Source organism: Artibeus jamaicensis, unplaced genomic scaffold, assembly GCF_021234435.1.
Source record: "Artibeus jamaicensis isolate MK-2021 breed Jamaican fruit bat unplaced genomic scaffold, CSHL_Jam_final contig_923, whole genome shotgun sequence".
In the NCBI taxonomy this organism is placed as follows: Eukaryota; Metazoa; Chordata; class Mammalia; order Chiroptera; family Phyllostomidae; genus Artibeus; species Artibeus jamaicensis.
The window spans coordinates 1,855,422-1,871,680 of record NW_026522014.1 but is presented as its reverse complement, the minus strand read 5'-3'; the positions used below and the strand labels follow the sequence as shown (position 1 = coordinate 1,871,680).

Genomic DNA, 16,259 nt, shown 5'->3' with positions numbered 1-16,259 from the left:
GGAGAAAGGGAAATAGTAAAATCAGAAAAACCAACCCGGAGGTAGCTCACTGCAGTGTTCAGGACAAGTGGGAGGAGAGACTCGTGAGGAAGGACTATGATTGCCTAGTGGTGAGGAAAAGGGGCTCTGAGAAGGACCTGACCAAAAACACTTTCAAAGAATACTGCATTCCCCTGGCTTGAGGCTAAGACAGTGATGGGTTCCACCTGTCACCAAGTAAAGTAGAACTTCGCAGCCAGAACCGGAATGTGAATGCTGGCACTGCTGTTACAATGACCATGAATAGGAGAGCCATGATTATAAAGCACGGGCGTCAGGTACCACTAGATATAGTCATGAGAGATCCTTACCATAAGTGACATTTAAGAAAAGCTTTCATCTTGTCCATGTAGCTCACTTGGTTGGGGCATCGTCCTGTATGTCAGAAGGTTGCAGGAGGGAACCAATAACTATCTCTCTTTCTCTCTCTCATAAGTAAATATATTTTTTATTTAGTTTTTTTTCAAAAGAAAAGCATTTATTTACCAAAGGGAAGATTTATCTTTTCCTTAGTGCTGCTTCTTCACATGTAAAGAATATTTTGCTTCCTGTTAAACTGTGATAATGACAAATATGATTGAAATTTACCTGAAAAAACTTGTTTAATATGTATCTTTATTCTTTTAGGCCTCTTTTTCGCGGAAGTTCAGATGTGGATCAACTAGGAAAAATCTTGGAGTAAGTGATAACTGTAATTTTATCAGTGCCTGTAGCGTTAAAACATTTATAGTGACTTTCCTCTGACGTTCATATAATATGTTTATCTCTTGTCTTTCCTACCCCAAGCTGCTGCTGCAGACAGTGTTACTATTTGTGTGGTGAGTGGGGACACGGCAGAGGTGCTGTTTTGTGCAGAGCCCGTCAGGACATGTGGCCTGACTGCTCTGCTCTGGAAGCTTGTGTGTTGCTCGTGGGGGTCTTTGCGCTGCTTCTCTTTGTTTGCTTGGCCGAGCTCCTGTTCTTCAGTTCAGATGTGTTGTCCGCTTGGATCATTTCAGATGCATCCACCATCAGAGGTGGGGGGCTTGGTGGCCTGGTAACCCAGCCTTGCCCACTGGGCTTCCTGCCCCCATTGAGTATCCTTCAGTCATCCAAGTTGGTTTTCTGTTGTTTTCCTGGACGAAGAATGGTTTGCTGCATAACCCATTTTCCTTTGGAGCACTGAAATAGGAAGTGAGAATCCTAGATTCTATGTCTGTGGCTAAATAACTATGCAATTTTGAGTAACTCATATAACATAACCTAAAAAGAGTTTACACAGTGCCCGGTACACAGTAAATGCCTTTAAAATGTTAGCTATTCTTATAACTCATTATTAATTGTTTAACCATTTTGTTCAACTTCTTTCCCTGAGAAATGAAACTCGGGCTTAAGTTCTCTTTAAGTTCCCTTCTTGTGCTCAAACCCTTTGGTACCAGTTGTCTGTTACTTGGCTCCTCAGTGATTTGCAGAGTTCCGTTTGTGCCCGCATGTGAGCGTGTGAGGGTATGTGTGCTTTCCTGTTCCCAGAATGCAGAGGGGGGCTTTCCTTCTCACAAAGCATGCAGTATGGCTTCCTTTGGGGATTTGCACATTTGCCAAGTTCCATCAGAATTGGGGTGGAGTAGGAAGACAGTGGGAGTTATAGAACCAGAAATAGCCCTGATCATTGGTCTGTGACATTTTATAGGAATCCCAGTGATTTTTATATTTGCAATCTGAAAAACTTGAGAGAAGTACTCCTAAAGAAAAGCATTCTGTTTTAACCCTATCTACTCAAGCATGGCTGCTTAGAACAGCTGGAATACAACTGGAACCTGATTCTGTTCTGTTGGTGACTGGAAGCAGCTCCAGTAGACATCTGCTAGCTCCAGGGCCACTGCTGAGTCAGAACCCGGTGGCTTTGAGGTCTGAAAAACACTTGCCAGTTTTCCTGTCTGGGAGCGGTCAGGGTCCAGGGCAACTGCCACAACTGCTGCTTCTGCTGACCACTCTCTAAGATGGGTGGATTCAGGACAGAACTTGCTTGTGGGTGTCAAGTTCTTTGTCATTCAGGGATGAACTCCCACCTACTCTTGCGCACTGCTGTGAAGGGTGAACTGGGAAAGTCAGGCATGCCCAGTGGCCCTCTGCTTGCCAGACATTGAGGTCCTTCACCTGCTTTTCCTCACTGACACCACCTGGGCATCTGGGCCACTTCCAGCACTGCAATCTAGTTAACATTGTTGGTGCCCCTGAGTATACGAAGCCAGTGAGATAGGCGGGCCAGAAGGAACCCTGGACAAACCAGCTTCCAAGGGAAAGCCGGGTCCACTTTTGGCAAAGGCCTGAGATCCCAGGTTGCCAAAAGAAAGAAGCCACAAAGTTCTACAGGTTTTGTGCCTTTTGATTTTACTTCTTGGTTTCTGGCATTGTTTCATTGAAATGATGTTCTGTTTCCTGAGGGGTTATTACTGTGGCGTGGAGAAAAGGGACAATGCTGCACCCTAGTGTCACTTCAGAAGAACTTGAAAAATGGTTTCTGTGCCCACCATCACTGCCATTTATAGGTTTTGTGCTCTGTCATTCTTTCCAGTACAAATGTCAGCATTTAAGGCTTATATTCAGCTGTCCAAATACTGAAATTTGATGCAAGCACTTTTTAATGGACCTATCAGAATTTCACCACACTCAACATATGGGCCGTAAAAATCCATACTGCATTAAGGTGATTTTTTAAAGAAAGTTATATGCACATTCTCTTAAGGGAAAGAAAAAATGTTTGTGTTTAGGAAGATTTATACTTTCAAAGAACAGAAAGGACTTTGAACGTGAAACTGAATGCTTTTAGCCTGTGGCATTTTAGAGTATATTTAGGAGCAGAGTCATAGTTAAATAGAAATAAAATATTGGATGTGGAGTGAGCAGAACTGGGTGCACTCCAGGCTCTGTGGCTGAACTCGCTGTGTGTGACTGTAACAGTTCATTTCATTCCCTAACTCAGTTTCCCTGTCTCCAAAACAGAGATGATAAGGCCTGGCTTACGTGTTGCAGGAGGTTGTTGGGGGGGCCAAAGGAGGGGGCAGATTTACAAACACTTTTAAAAGTTATTTATATAAGAATAGAATACAATAAAATAGAAATTATATTATATTATATTTATATTAATAGAAACATATATGTAATTATATACCACACATACCTATTAATACAGAGACACTGTTTTTTCCAGGGCTTTTAGCATTCAGCTGCCCATATTGCCACATTTAATTCAATATAAGTATATTGAAAGCTGCAAATAAAATTTTAAATTATTACTAAGAGTCATTGTGACCAATTTCTAGGTACCTGGTGATGATATGCAAATACATTGACAGTAAAAATGGCTAAAAAAACTAAAAAAGGAATGGAAGAAAAATGTTAAAAGTTCTTTAATAAGCATTCTTCTTTTCTTCCTCTGCCAGTCTCATTCTATCCAAACACATACAGATTTATTATTTTTTTAGTAATTCATAGTGAAGTTTCTTTTCTTCTTTTTACTCTTATTCTGGATCTTGCTATTGAACCAATTTGCATATTGCCCAAGGTGCCATTTTCATTCGTGTGTCCCTGGGTTTGGCTTCATATGCCTCAGTAACACGGCTCTTCCGGCATGTCCCCAGAGGTAGGGTTGTCTTTCCCCGGACACCCAGTGATGGGTGCACTTATGCCATGGTGTCGGCTCTTCCGAGGTGTGAGGGCTAGAACCTGGGCTCTGTTCAGGTAAGGGAAGGAGAACAAAGCCCTGTAGAGATTGTGTTACATTTACCACCACATCTTCCTGAAACCTGGGAGCCCCTTTGGGAGAACACCTCTTCGGGGCCCCAGTCCCAGCAAGTGCAGGCCAAGAAGACCCCAATTTCTACCATGCTTTAAATCATTTGGTCAGTATTTGAATAGCCATGGGCTCTGTTGACTAAACTATAATTTTAGTTCAGAATTAATCAGTCTGTGTGAGACCTAACTTCTTGTATCCCCTGATTTCTTTTTTCAAAACCTACTACCACCTGTACATAAGCTATGAATAACATCTACATAATGTATGTTATGCTGTGTAAGGCCACTGACCTATTAATATTTCTGAAGAACCTTAAGTTACCCATTAATAGAACTCATGCAGTTCATTTTAGTGTGGTAACTATGCATTGCCTACACATTTTAGATTAATAACATTATTTCCCTCATATCATAATAATGGGCAATGTATTGATATTAAGGCCCGTGTGTCAGGCACTTGCTATGCATTTATATAAATTATCGCTGATCATCATAATGACTGTAACTTACCACCATTGTTGTATAAAAAAGACAGTGAAGCTCAAAGAAGTTAAGGAATTTGTCCTTCCCTACCTGTAAGTGGCAGGTGCAGAATTTGAACCCAGGTCTGCCTATTTCCAAAGCCTGTGCTGTGTTTATATTATTTGATGCTCTGTCCACATTTCTGATCCCAGAATAATTTTTATTTATTTGCTCACTTTGGAATACCCTAAAATAGTTCTGTAACAAAAACCTATAAGTTAAATTTGATGTTAAATTATAAAATAGTGTTTGCATAACACAGGTCTAATAGACCTTTTAGGGGTTTTTTTTGGGGGGGGAGTTTGTCTGATTCTAATGGATACAATTACTATTTGGGGAATTATTCTTTAACCAACAGTGCAGCTAGATTTATGTCTTAAGAAATCATGTTACAGGAGCACCAGAAAAGCATGTCGATACTGAAGCGTCTGGTCAGAACACAAAGGCACTCACAGGCAGGAAGGCACATGTGGCAGGCCCTACTCTGTCAGTGTTTCAGGGCTTATTGGTAATAAAACATTTCTCATTCTTCATTATCTATTCCATTTCCTACCTGCTCCCAGAGTGATCTCTTGTCTCTCCCCAGTGAATGGTGCCATTCTCCCGTGAGATTGTCCTCTACCCCACGATCACTGTATTTCGGCCGGACAGATAGAAATGAGAACCTGCCCGTCCTACACGTGAGGGGCTCCTGGGGCTCTGTGTCCCCTGTGCCTGCCCCTTAGGCCTTACCTGCATCTCAGATTTGGTGGGAAAGTAGCTTCTGCACAGCAGCTGATGCTTATGTTCGCCTGTGGCTCTTTGCAGCGTAATTGGACTCCCAGGAGAAGAGGACTGGCCTAGAGATGTGGCCCTTCCCAGACAGGCTTTTCACTCAAAGTCTCCTCAACCCATTGAGAATTTTGTAACAGATATTGATGAACAAGGCAAAGACCTACTTCTGGTAAGTTCAGCAATGCGGAGCTGATCTGCACTGTGCTAACGAGATACTTGCCCTGTCCGCGCTGGGTGGTGGGGCTGCCTCACCTGCCACCACCTCACAAGGCACAGGCCACGGTCTCCCTGCAGCTCTCATTTCCACGCCTGGGGCTTCTGATTCTGGAATGTCTTCAGTTCCTGTAGAAAGAGAGTCTGACGTACATACTTTTCAATTCTTTCAGTTTGAACATTCATTTTTGAATGTAGCTTTTAAAGGTCTCTCCATCCATATAGACATGTGATTCTAATAAGTACTGAGTGTGTCATGCACATATCAAATACCTCACTGAAAATAAGGACTTCAGCATCCTGTTTGAGACTCAAATCGTAATACTTGGCCTTTTACATAATTCCCAGTACTTAGCGGCCAGAGCAAAAGGTAGGGGAGTGTACCCACTGCCCTACTCTCGGTGTCTGGAGCCCAGTGAGTAACAAGTGGATCCTTACCCACTGAAGCAACCTTGCTGTCTGCTCCTAGACCAGGAGGGGCCAGTGCTCCCATTCCGTCAATGTGTTCTGAATCTCAGATACAGCCCTAAGAGTCTGTAGGACTTAGTAGAAATGTTGCGCTTCAGCCCTGTGTGTCCAGGCGGTTGTGCTGGGAAGGAGGAGGGATCATGTGGAATTCATTATAGCCACCATAGGCTTCCTTCTCAGCAGGAACTTTGAATGAAATGTTCCTCTTAGAAAAGGACTCTGGACAGACAGTCACAGGGATGAACTTTAGTGATGAAATATTTAACTGCCAGAGCTACCGTATTATCCAAAGTTACCCAGAATATCTCCTAGTTCCAACGTCAGCAGGAATCACCCAGAAGAACTTAAAATGTAAAGACAACAGACAATGTCATGTGCTTATTTAGGGTGGCCCTAAAAGCCGCCCTAGCAGTGGTGGCTTTTCAGATCAGACAACACACTAGTGCTAGACTGGAAAAGTAGCAGGAGACAATTGAAGAAAAAGGAACAAAGAAATGTACCAAAGAGAAGAGGAAGAATTAAGTTGAATAAGAAGCAGAGCCAGTGACATCAAGACTAGGGGAAATGTAAGCATAAAGCATAATATCCACAGGCATTCAGAGGGGACAGCCCCAAACCTCACTGCTCAGGACCCTCTGAAGCTGCCAGAGGGATGCAGGCTGAACTGGGAAGGAGAAAGAGATGGGCCATGGAGTACAAGACAGACAGCTGAGCCCCCAGCAGTACCTGTTGCCTCTACCGAAAATTATTTACTAAGGAAGAAGAGTGAACACTCTTTTAGAAAATTTGTGTTGTTTAAGAAACAAGTAACATTTGAAAATTTCGCACAGTAAGAGTTACTCTTTGTTTTTATTGAAAAAAATGGGTGACTTTATATAATGCCTTCTTCTTATATACATACTCCATAAGTAACATACAGCAAAAGTAACGTTCCCAGTCAGGGGAAGAATTATTTTTAACAACTAAAACCTACACATTTTTATGAGTTTTGTCCTTAGTCATGATTCATTTGGGAGGCTGAATATTTATTTTAAATTTGATGCTCATGCTGAAGAAAAATTTATAGAGTTCTTTTGTCTAATTGCTTTCACAGCCTGAGGTACATTTTTCTTTTTGGCCCTTGTATTTAGTCTATTTTTCCTGCGTAACAAATAACCAAAAAAAAAAAAATATATATATATATATATATATATATATATATATATATATATACACACACACACACACACACACACATATATCTCACTAGCATATAACTATAAGCATTTTTTTCTTGCACATGGGTCTCCAGATTGGCAGTGACAGTTCTCTAGCCCGAGGGTCAAGTACAGGTCTTTCCATGTGTCGTATTCAGGGGCCCAGGCTGGAGAGGCTTCACTCTATGGAACGTGTTTTGTTTCATGGTAGAAGGGGGATACTCCCAGCAGGGCAAGCAAAACACATGGTGCCCCCCGAAGGCCCAGGCTTGGAAGAGCTACCCTACTACTTCTGTCTACATTCCACAGGCCAAAGTGTGTTAAATGGCCAAGGCCAGCTTTAGTAGAGAAAGGGATACTGCCACCCTTGGCAAAGGGAAGGGCAGAAAGGGGATACATGCTGAAAACTGTTCAGATCTACTATAGTATTCAACTGGAGTGAGCTGTAATTCCAGAAGTCCATTTGGGGAAGTAAATTTCCTTGCAGAAACAGTATTATTATACAAGATTTTTTAATTCTCAAGCCAGCCAGATGCTCTGTTGGAGTAGGGCAATAATAGAACTTAGCCACTTTTTCATACAGTATTCCTCTAGGACATAATATATAAGACTTCCAACTTGAGATTCTCACACACCCCCACATTTGGCTAAGGATTTCTCCTCCTCTCTACCTTCTGTCCAACTTTAAGCCATCACTATAGTTGTGGGGACAGGGCTTCCTCCCAAAGAATCCTCTAGGGAAATGTCTCTGTATCTTGAACATGTTCCCATGTTTTTTCTTTCCTATGTTCTAGAGGTTAAATTGGCTGCTTCCTTCTCCAATGCCACTACCTAATTTTGTCCTTCTTAGAGTCTGGAAAGAGAGAATTCAAACCCAAGAATTTTTCCCTTCCTTGTAGAGCTTTTCTCAAGATGTTTATTGCTCTTAGAGACAGTAGAACCATTCAATGAACAAGCTCCTTCCTCTGCTCGCCTTTCACTCTCTGGTGTCAGAAGACACTGTAAGGCCCCGGCTGGTGTAGCTCAGTGGACTGAGCACGGGCCTGCAAACCAGACAATAACAGTTAGATTCCCAGTCAGGGCACATACCTGGGTTGCAGGCCAGTTCCCTGCAGGCCAGTTCCCAGCAGGGGACGCACAAAAGGCAACCATACATTGATGTTTCTCTCCCTCTCTACTTCCCTTCCCCTCTAAAGATAAATAAAATCTTAAAAAAGACACTGTAAGGAGGCTAGCCAGAGTCCACGGACTGGTGGGGAGCTCAGGATAAGTAAGATTTCAGGGGACCCAAAAATTCTGAAATTTTTTGTAGAATTTTCCAGCAGTACATGTTTTTTCCTAGGTCAGTAGCATTCAGCAGAACTCCCTAAGAGCGGAAATGCAGGCTAAATGGGAGTGATCTGCATATGCTAATGTTAAGTCCTTAGGTTACATAAAAGACTCAAATTCATAGACACGTCAGCTGCACAGCTCACTTCAGCGGACCCCACATCACAAGAAAGGAAAAGCTGGTATAACGTCTCTGTTACTAGTCAACTCCCAGGGCGGCGGGTGGGTCTTACTCCTCCTTACTGAATGCTTGCCACCCACTGGGCACTCTGGAGCTGTTGGTGGAAGGAGAGGAGGGGGCTTAGGAGGAACAAGATCACCTGGGGTAATCACCCCTTGGTGATCTCCATTAAAAATGGAGGTGAGATCAAGGAAACCCTCTGACTAATTGATTATGAATGGACAGTTTGGGAATGGAGATTGCTGCTCCACAGGTTCACCTTTTCCTCCTTTCACCTTCTACTTGACTTGAATTGACAGCTTGGAATAGAGTTGAGTGACTTGAATTGAATCTAATGGATTCCCTATCGGGATGCTGTTAGCCTATAGGACACCTTGATGGGAATTGGAAGGAGGGCATCCCCCTGTGGTGATGCAGCCCTGGGGCGTGGTGCATGGCTTGCTAGTAGATCGAGATCATTAGTAGGATCTAGGTTTTAGACCCTACTTGCCCCCTTCATAATAAAGTCTTTATTTCCTACCTTAAAATATATTTGTTTTTTATTGTTATCTTGTTTGGTTTTGATTGGAGGAATTTGTCAGAAATTGTTTGCCATTTTGCTTTGGAGAGCAGTTCAGTCATTACCCTTTATACCTGAACACCACCCTGCCATTCTCGCTCATTGACAAACGTTGGAGAAGAGTTAAACGTTAGGGTGAAGTCTCTGACTACAGCACCAAGTTTGCTCACATTAGAAAAATCACTACCTAAATAGAGTTATATGCATACTACAATAATAATAATAATAATATCTTTTAAAGGACCTGGAGTGGGTTGCAGAGAAATCATGGGTAGTGGGAGTCCACAAGCAACCCAAAAGGGGTCACCTTTTCCTGAGAGGCAGTTTCTACATTAAGAACATACATAGGACTAGTACTGTCTACAGTTTATTTAGTGTCCCTTGAAGTAGATGTTCTTTCTCATTGTAGCTACATGTAATTCATGGCAGTGAAAATGTACTGCATAACTATATGAGCACATTTTTTAAATGGACATGTTTTATGTCAATAAGTTATTTATTTTTCTTTATCACAGAAGTGCTTGACATTTAATCCAGCCAAAAGAATATCTGCCTACGGTGCCTTGTCTCACCCATACTTCCACGACCTGGAGAGGTGCAAGGAGAACCTGGATTCCCACCTGCCGCCCAGCCAGAACAGCTCGGAGATGAATACAGCCTGAGCTTCCAGCCACTGCCTTGAGCCGCCGACCTGGAGAACAGCGTTGGTGGCTCCTGCTGTGTAAGCCATGCAGAGCTGTTGGAGATCCCTGGCTGGAGACCTGTCGGCTGCTGTCTCCTGGACGGCTCTGCTTCTCCACGGAAACCAACTGTTTACCATTTGAAATCAATGCAAGAATGATTGCAGCTTTATGTTCATTCATTTGTTTGTCTGTCTGTTTGTTTGTTTCAAAAACCTGGGAAAATTCCAGAAGAGAAGCTGCTGACCAATTGTGCTGCCATTTCATTTTTCTAATCTTGAATGCTGCCAATGTAAAGTGAGCAATCCAGGCGCAGCTGAGTTATGATGTAATCTCTCTGCAGCTGCCGGAGCCTGATTTGGTACTTTGGAGTGAGCGTGTGTGAGTGAGTATGTGTGTGATTCTTGATCTCTTAAAAGTGTTACTTTCTGTAAACAGCAAGAATAATTGAATTTTAGAGACTCAAAGAGACCCATAAATAACAGGCATCTGTTGACTGAAGCTGATTCACCAGAATGGGCTTCTCAAATTAGAAAGTTGAGCCTATGTCCTCAGAATTCCTTTTCCAGCCAAAAGTAGTAAATTTGTTAGTAGTAAAAGTTTCACTGTCTAGATGAAGTTTTATACACAAAGCAAGGAGAAAAAAATTCTAGTATCTTTTAAGAGATCTATTTTTTAAAGCACACATCCTATTTACTCTTCAAAAAGCGGAATTTACTCATTCTAAGTAAATTGTAACCTGTATATTATGCTTTATTGTTCCTTTTGAAAAAAATACCTGATAAGCTCTTTCTTACTTGCTATATAGATTTAGGGAGTATACCTCAAGTAGATAAAATTGTCCAAAAAAATAGAGAAAGCATTTATTTCTTGGTTTTAAATTTATTCCTTTTTGTTGTTTTTGTTGTTCTGTTTTGTTTTTGATTCTAGTGATTTGTCAGAAGCTGTTTCCTGGTTTGGTTTGGAGAGTAGCTCTCTGACTAGAGACAGGAATGCCATTTGTTTTCCCCACCTGTTACACTGTACTTCTTCCACAATGCACTGCCTGTCTTCAAAGCATCAGTCTCACCTATCCCCCAGCACCTCGAATATATATATATATATATATATTACTGCCATTACGTAGCTAATAACAGATTGCTTAAGCTGTTTGCACCCTTTCTGTCTTCCTTTCTTGCTCTCAGTGAACGTTTCGTAAATAGATTGAGATTATGGTTTAAGGCTGCAATCCCACAATCCTTACAGGATCTCCTGTGTTCTCGCTCTAAAGCCATCTTCCTACCTGGCATTCACTGTTGTTACCTAGGCAATGAGCACAGAAGACTGGTTCTTCTTCTCTATCACCAGCAGATAGATTGCTTTAAACCGTTAACTGTGTTTTACGTTTTTATTGAATATATTGTCAGTGTAGTGTCTAAGGGAATAACTTTTTTTTTAGAAATAAATAATTACTCTACAGAATGATCCCCCCTCTCCCCTAGGCTGTGCTCGTTTCTGGTGCCTCGTGCGCACTCCTGCTCTCTGCAGAGCCAGCCTGACTCGGGCATCGTGAACAGCTTTATTTCTCTTGCCGTTTTCTCTACAGCGCTTTGTATTCCATACCATCTCTGCCTGCCTTATGTGTGATTAGTGCTCTTTTGGCTCTAATAACCACAACACACAGAGATTAAGTATGTTTAGGGAGTTTTAGCTAGCTTTGCCTTATGACTCGTATTTTGAGTTCATGCGACAGTTAGGCCATGTTTAGGGTTAGGGTTTTCAAGAATGGACATTGCTTCACTCAAAGGAAAATGTTCCAGCTGATGTTGATGCATAGTCAAGCCTTACTGAATTCTTCACAGCTTAATATTGTAGACGACTATCTTGAACAGGAGAAAAATTTAGAGTTTTCTCCTTGAGAGCTTCTTGGGTCAGGAACCAGTCATTTTTAATTACGTACATTGTTTAACATTGCTCTAATTCAGTAACTTGAAGAGCAGGAAGATTTGTGTAAAGCAAGATGGAGATGAGAAGACAGGCCAAAAGAATGTTTTATACTTTCTTTATTGTGATACCATCATGTTTTGTGATCACTGTAAATGCTTGAGATATAATGAATCCAGAGCGTGTAATGTAGGGCAAGGTGTATTTGCAGTCCGCCCTGGAAACCTGAGTCCTGCCTTTCCTTTGATTGGAGGCAAAATACAAAGACATTTTTGCAGACCTCTAGAAGTTGAATTTTTAAAACTCGCCACACTGACTCATCGTGAGTTTTTTGATGAGTATCCATGGTCAGTGTGAACCTAACTAGAGTTTTTGCTTTTGTAAAAGTTTTAAGTTTGCTTGAGAAAAACGCAGCTGTGTCTAAACTGGAATTTTTTTCAGCATTCTTTAGAATTTTAAACATAAGAGCTCAACTTTTATTTCTAGCATATGCTTTAGGTGCATTTTTAGCAGTGTTTATGAGGAAAACTTAAAACACAAACGTTTTGTGTTTTTAGATACTTGGCTAATTATCCCCTGGGAGGCAGAATGGGAGGGCATCTCAGCCTCTCTGAACTTAAGAGTCTGTCCCCAGCTCTTCCATGGTTGTGGCTTGTGACACTTCAGTGATTACTTTCTTTTTTTATGTCATTTACATGAGGCTCAGTGCTTCTGAAATCTAGATCCCACACCAGCACACTCGCTATTAGGAGTCTTTAAAGCATATAGGAGAATACAAAGTTAACTGGACACAGTTTATTCTTCTGTGACATACGTTTTCAAACATCTTTGCCAAAAAGCTAGGTAGGTGAGCTGAAAAGGTGAGACTGCCCCAGAATTATACTGAAGTAACTTAGAGCAGTAAAAATACGGTGATGGATTTGAAAATGCATTTGAATTTCTTTGTAGGAGAGGTCCAAGAATGGGCATGATAGTTCCTCTGTGATACTCCTTCCCGGCAGCCCAGGCATTGTGGGAACTGTAGTGAAGCTGTCAAAATCTACATTTAAAAAGAGTAAAGGAGAAATCTGCCCACTTAGGCATCATAGCAATTGTGTGGCAGAGGGTAATGAAGACCTAACCTTAGAACCGTAGAAACACAATTTCTAAGAGCTTATAAGAATCCAGTGGGTTGGAGCCACCCACTTCATCCCTCTTTTGAAGTGGATGGGAACTCAGAGAGCAAAGAACCTGTTTTGGAAGGAAGCTCTGGGCCATTCAGCCCCTGTACTCCTGACTTTTTTCTCAGGAAACACACTGTGAATGACAACCTTTTCATTTAGCCCCAGGTGACTTCCTATAAATAGTTCAAAACTGTCATCTAAGAATAGAACCTTGGCCTCTTAGTTTAAGTAAAAATGAAAATTTCAGAATGTCCAGGTTGTCAATATCTTAAAGAAAACTTGCACCTTATAACAGAGTGATTATAGTTTGACTCCTGGGTGTGGTACTATCCATAATGATGAGAAAAAAAACCTTAAATTGTACCAAACATTTCGAATCTTAAATTATGTATGTAAGTTGAGCTTTTAACTAACTATAGCTGCTTCTCCTAAAAGTAGTGCCTGTAAAAGTCAGTAATGGCTTCCATTCTGGAAATTAAATCATATAAGCTTCCCAATATCATAAACATTAAAATTCTTCTCTCCAAAGAATTTCTTTTAAGTGACAGCTTGACTGTTTTTATGCTAAGCACATGAGAGTGTCCCACATCTTCCAGCAGCAGGCTTTTGTTGCACACTTGGGTCTAAGAAAGCATAATGTTAAAAAGTTAACAAGCCCCTATAATTACTTCATTGTGTTAGGGTAGAGATTAGAATATTTACTTCAGAAAGAAAATATTGAAATATTGTAAATTCTTAAATAGTGATAGAATTCAAAAGAATGCAAGCTTTACATTGTGACACATAAAAATGATGTATTTGATGAAAATGAAGATGTTACATGATTTCTAAATCTTTGAAAATCATAAAACAGGCAATTGATCGAGGAAATTCTAGAGAAAATGAAGGTATTCAAAGACTGATAGTTCAAGGTTAAATATATTTTGAAGGATATATCCTTTACTAACAGATGCATTGTAAGAATTTATATTGAAGTCATCTGGCAATTATGAATTCGATACGTTCAAAAGTAAATCTGGTGGAGAAGCCATTACACGCAATTATCGTTCCAGAATTTGAGCTGAGCAAACCGAAACATCTGTATTCCTTTCTCCTTTCATGGACAGAAGCAGCCATGTGAAGAGGCTACAGGTGTTACGCAAGTTTAAGAATGTTCCCTTTTTCAGAAAAGTAAATTTTGTAAAAGCATGTGTTTCCTTCGCCACCAGTATTTTTGCAAAATTTGAAACCTGAACCATTGGTCGTGAACGCAGGCATTTGGTGCGTTCACTTACGTGGTTACGAGGGTAGCTGCGCAATTACTTCTCCGCTGGGAGAGCTTCCTGAGGCTCCTCCTCAAAACCTGTCAGGACCTGTCGAGTCCTCGAATCATTGGTAATGAATGGTGTTTCCCTCCAAATCACGAGACAATAACTTCTCATCAATGCAGTTTTCAACCTAGTTTTGTTAGATACCTATATCTCAAGCATTTCTGGTGTACTTTTTCAGGAAATAAATCAAAAAATATTCTTTTGGTCTTTTCTTTTCTGACCTTTGCAAAATTAGGAGAGTTCTGATTTTTAATTTTTTTCCTCAGTTAGCTTTTTTTAATGAAGTACAAATGGGCTTTTCAAATTGACCTCTATTTCTCGGCAGTCCCAGGGAGCTAATTCAGATAAGTGAATGGACTCCCATCATGTCTGTTTCCTTTATACTGGTGCTCTGGCCTTCAAGAAGAAAACGAGAGCCACCGGAAAATAAACACAGACTTTTTTTCGAGTATCTACTTAAGTTCTGTTACAACAATTGGAAGTTAATATGGTAGGAAAAAGAGGTGCAAAGACCTGTTTTAAAATTCACACTGTTCTGAGATGAGCGTTCTGGTTTTAATCCCGGTATGTTCCACAAGGTGGCACTGTCATGGGGGGAGCGGTCTGAGCTAGGCTGACGAGGGATTTGTGAACGCTTCATTCTGGCTTTTTTTCTGCATATGCTTAACTCTTGTCTAGCACTTGTGTTTTTAGGCAAATAGTCTTCACACTATTCTGTAACTTAGATATTTTAGTTAGCTAGGTTCTGAAGGAGTGTCTAATTGTTCTTAGAGATAACACACTCATTTTGATCATTTAAGTGTGCAAAGAAAGCCTAGATATTCATTTATTTAAGAAACTTTTTTTGAGGTTCCTAATCACCTCGCTTTTCTAGGTGCAGAAGTTTCCAAGGTGGACAGGCTTTATTACTAAAATGGCATCACTCAGTTTTGGTAGGAGTGTAAAACTCCAGCAGTGCCCCCTGCCCCCACCCAAGTACCAAACCCTCCTCCGCGGCTTTCACATTCCTACGTTCACGACCACGCGCCTTCTGACACGGATTACAGTTTTAATCCTAATTTAAAATTCAGATGAGCAAAATAAGTAACATATTTGTTAGTAAATAGCAAAGCGATTTTTTCTAAAGAATTGGCTGTGCTCAAACACAGCCCTGAAATACATATTTGTATTACCACAAGTGTACTTCCACAGGAAATTATAATTTTTTTAATTTTTGGCTAAAGAAAATAGGAGTATATCTACACAAGTCTTTAATTTCTCCATTTGTGAAGTTCTTGGCAACTTTATTGTAGATACAGATACCCATATACTTATGTTTTCATTCACAGGTGTGCGCAAAGACTCATTAATCCCTAGATTTTACCTAATTTTAGAAGTCACTTTTACTTGGTCGTGTCACTAAAATTTAGGAGGAAGGAAATTACAGTATTTTTCAGAGTTTCCTTATCAGAGCATAACAGAATGCAGTTTATGCTTAAGGAGTGATGGAAATTCAATAGTGCTTGGTTAACTTTTCTAAAGAGTAGCCAGCAGGCCAGTCTCAGTAATTCACACTGAGTCACAAAGTACCACGCACAGTAGGGGCTGTCAAAAACGGCGTCGGCCTCATCCCTCTGCTCAAATTCCCACTGAAGTAGGTTACAGTTTAAGGCTGAATTCAAACCCCGAGTTTGTTATCAGTTGGGCCAGTCTGAATTCCATTTTCTCCTGTTAGAGCTTCACTCTTGCCCGGCAACCTCCCCGGTGCGCAGCACCCGTCACCCAGCACCCGTCACCCCGCCCCTTTGGCAGCGGAGAGGCAGGGGGCGGGGCTGGCTGGGACCCGCCCGCTGCTCACCTGTAAGTGCTGAATCGTGTTTGGACCCAGTGGAAAACTCTCCAAGGTCCACATACCCTGCTGCTGTCTCTGAGGCATCTGTTCAGCCATCTGAGGAAGTCAAGTGTCCCTAGAAGCAAACGGGTGTCTTCTGTGGGTAAATGAGTACAACACAATTCGGAAGTTCAGGTGACTAAGAGCTGCTGCTCTGTATGAGGCTGTCGGGCATCTCTCAAGCTCTAAGCTCAGTTTTGTTTTGTTTTGTTTTGTTTTATTTAGATATGTATAGTTACAGGGAAATTTTTTTATTTT

At 41.1% G+C, this 16,259-nt stretch overlaps 1 protein-coding gene across 2 annotated transcripts in view; it reads left to right on the top strand.

Moving 5' to 3' along the window:
• CDK6 (cyclin dependent kinase 6) overlaps window positions 1–15,895 on the top strand; it is a 224,268-nt gene extending 208,373 nt beyond the window's left edge. For both annotated transcript variants that reach the window (XM_037136487.2, XM_053655106.1), the window contains exons 6-8: window positions 667–717; window positions 5,143–5,278; window positions 9,571–15,895. In XM_037136487.2, the coding sequence (XP_036992382.1) occupies window positions 667–717; window positions 5,143–5,278; window positions 9,571–9,717 (334 nt within the window). In that variant the 3' untranslated portion in view covers window positions 9,718–15,895. The remainder of the gene's footprint in view (window positions 1–666; window positions 718–5,142; window positions 5,279–9,570) is intronic.
• Window positions 15,896–16,259: the final 364 nt, after the last annotated feature.